The 1933-nt window shown below is 43.2% G+C and overlaps 1 protein-coding gene across 1 annotated transcript; it reads right to left on the bottom strand.

Annotated features, from left to right (window-relative positions):
* Nucleotides 1-203: 203 nt before the first annotated feature.
* Nucleotides 204-1634, bottom strand: LOC100784134 (ethylene-responsive transcription factor TINY). The gene has a single exon (XM_003533352.5). It carries the CDS (start codon nt 1348-1350, stop codon nt 661-663), a length of 690 nt encoding a protein of 229 aa, XP_003533400.1. The 5' UTR covers nt 1351-1634; the 3' UTR covers nt 204-660.
* Nucleotides 1635-1933: the final 299 nt, after the last annotated feature.

Below are 1933 nucleotides of genomic sequence, written 5' to 3'. Positions count from 1 at the left end.
AAGAATGAGCTGTAAAAAATAGAAATAAAAACTCCAATGGAGAATCTTCCTTTAGCCTTTATTCTTGTCCTCTAAAAGCAGAACTATATAATGTAAGCTTAGAACTACTTTCTACACGTATCTTTCACTTCATTTGCATCATCATCATAAAACCACCACACCAGTTCCGCTACTAGCATTGTATGTATAGCTCATTACAACGACAAGGATCATAAACAAAAAAAATACAAAAAGAAAGAGAGAGAGAAAAGAGCAGGCAAATCAAGTAATTACAAATTACAAATTACAAACACAAAGTAGCTCACTTGAGAAACAAGAAAAACTATATATATTATGGCCCTTGAAAAGAAAAATTGGCGAAGGGTCCACATGGAAAGGTTAAGTAATAAATATACTATGCAATTCAGAAAAAAAAAAAGGAGAAAATATTTATAAAAAAAAATACTAAACCCAGAATATCCATGGAGAGTGGAAGATTAATTTCTGATGCCATGATGTCCATTCAAGAGACTGATGTTGGCCGATAAATGTTATTTCATATATACGGACTTGGAAATTCAACCTCTAATCGCATACTTAAGAAAGAGATCAAAGCATGATGATCTGTTAATCATATCACTGACGCAAAAATAATCATACTGGAATGAGTATAGCATTGGCTTAAGTTGAAGGCCACAAGGAAAGAAGCATGCTCTCTGACTCTTGCATTGAAACCATGTTGTTGATGTCGCTAATCAAGTACCCACCATCATAAATGCCGTGGTACCATGGGTGAGAATAGGGCCACCCGTCGTCCATGTCCAGGAACACGAACTCGGTACTCATCGGGTCGATGGGCGAGTCGAAACTCGTTCCCAGCGGCGGCAGCTCCACAATCTCGCCGAGGTCATCCTCCGCCGGCGTGGAGGCCGGCGAGGGAGGGGTCCTCGGCGGCGCCTCCATGGACGCCGCCTTGGCGGCCGCGGCCTGCACGTCGCGGGGGGAGTTGGAGGCCGGCCGGGGCAGCGTGGCCGCCAGTTCGGGGAAGTTAAGGATGGCGGAGGAGCCTTTTATCGTCAGCGCCGCCACGTCGTGCGCACGCGCCGCCATCTCGGCTGTGGCGAACGTTCCGAGCCAGATTCTGTTCTTCTTTCGCGGCTCGCGGATTTCCGACACCCATTTCCCCCACGTGCGCATTCGGACACCTCTATACACAGAATGCTTGTTACTGCTGCTGTTACTATTATTGTTGTTGTCTCTTGCTCGCTTCTTAGAACTTGACGACGAGGATGAAGAAGACGGTGAAGGAGTGTTGGTGTTTCCTGTTGTGTCTGATTCTGAGGTTGCTGCTGCCGCAGGAGGCTCGACCATTGTTTTAAGGAATAGAAAGTTCTTGGGTTTGATGTGTGAATGTGAAAATGAATGACAGTGACACAGAGAGAGTGAGAAAAATGAATGAAAATGAGGTGAAGAGGGTGTGGGGGGAAGGGGGGGTTTTAGTAGAGAGGAAGGGACGAAAATGAGGGAAAATAAAAAACGTGAGGGGTTATCTTAAGGACCCTCCAGAGTCCCACACACGAATGGTTCTGCTTTCAAAACCCCATGATGGTGGGGTTAGTGTACACTGTAGATCCATATATACAAAGCATATATCATGGTACTTTCATAACCACGGCTACTAATAATATACTACAATCTTTTTTTTCTTTTATTTTTAGTTTTTAGAAGAAAGGAGGTGGTCAAGTATGGAGGAAGGTAACAAGGGTCATGAATAGGTCACAAACAGCCTGGCATAGGTTTTTAGTCCTCCTCTCTCCTGATTTTTCTTGGGGTCATGATACTATTAATCATGATTTTAAATAGCGGGTTACAATTGTAATTAGGTCAGTTGGATTTTTGTATAAATATTCACAACCTAAAGATTTTCTTACTCAATGTAACGAGATCATAATCT

The sequence above is a fragment of the Glycine max genome, chromosome 9 (genome assembly GCF_000004515.6).
Source record: "Glycine max cultivar Williams 82 chromosome 9, Glycine_max_v4.0, whole genome shotgun sequence".
Taxonomy (NCBI): domain Eukaryota; kingdom Viridiplantae; phylum Streptophyta; class Magnoliopsida; order Fabales; family Fabaceae; genus Glycine; species Glycine max.
Note: the sequence above shows the minus strand (reverse complement) of the source record. Positions and strands in the feature narration are given on the sequence as shown.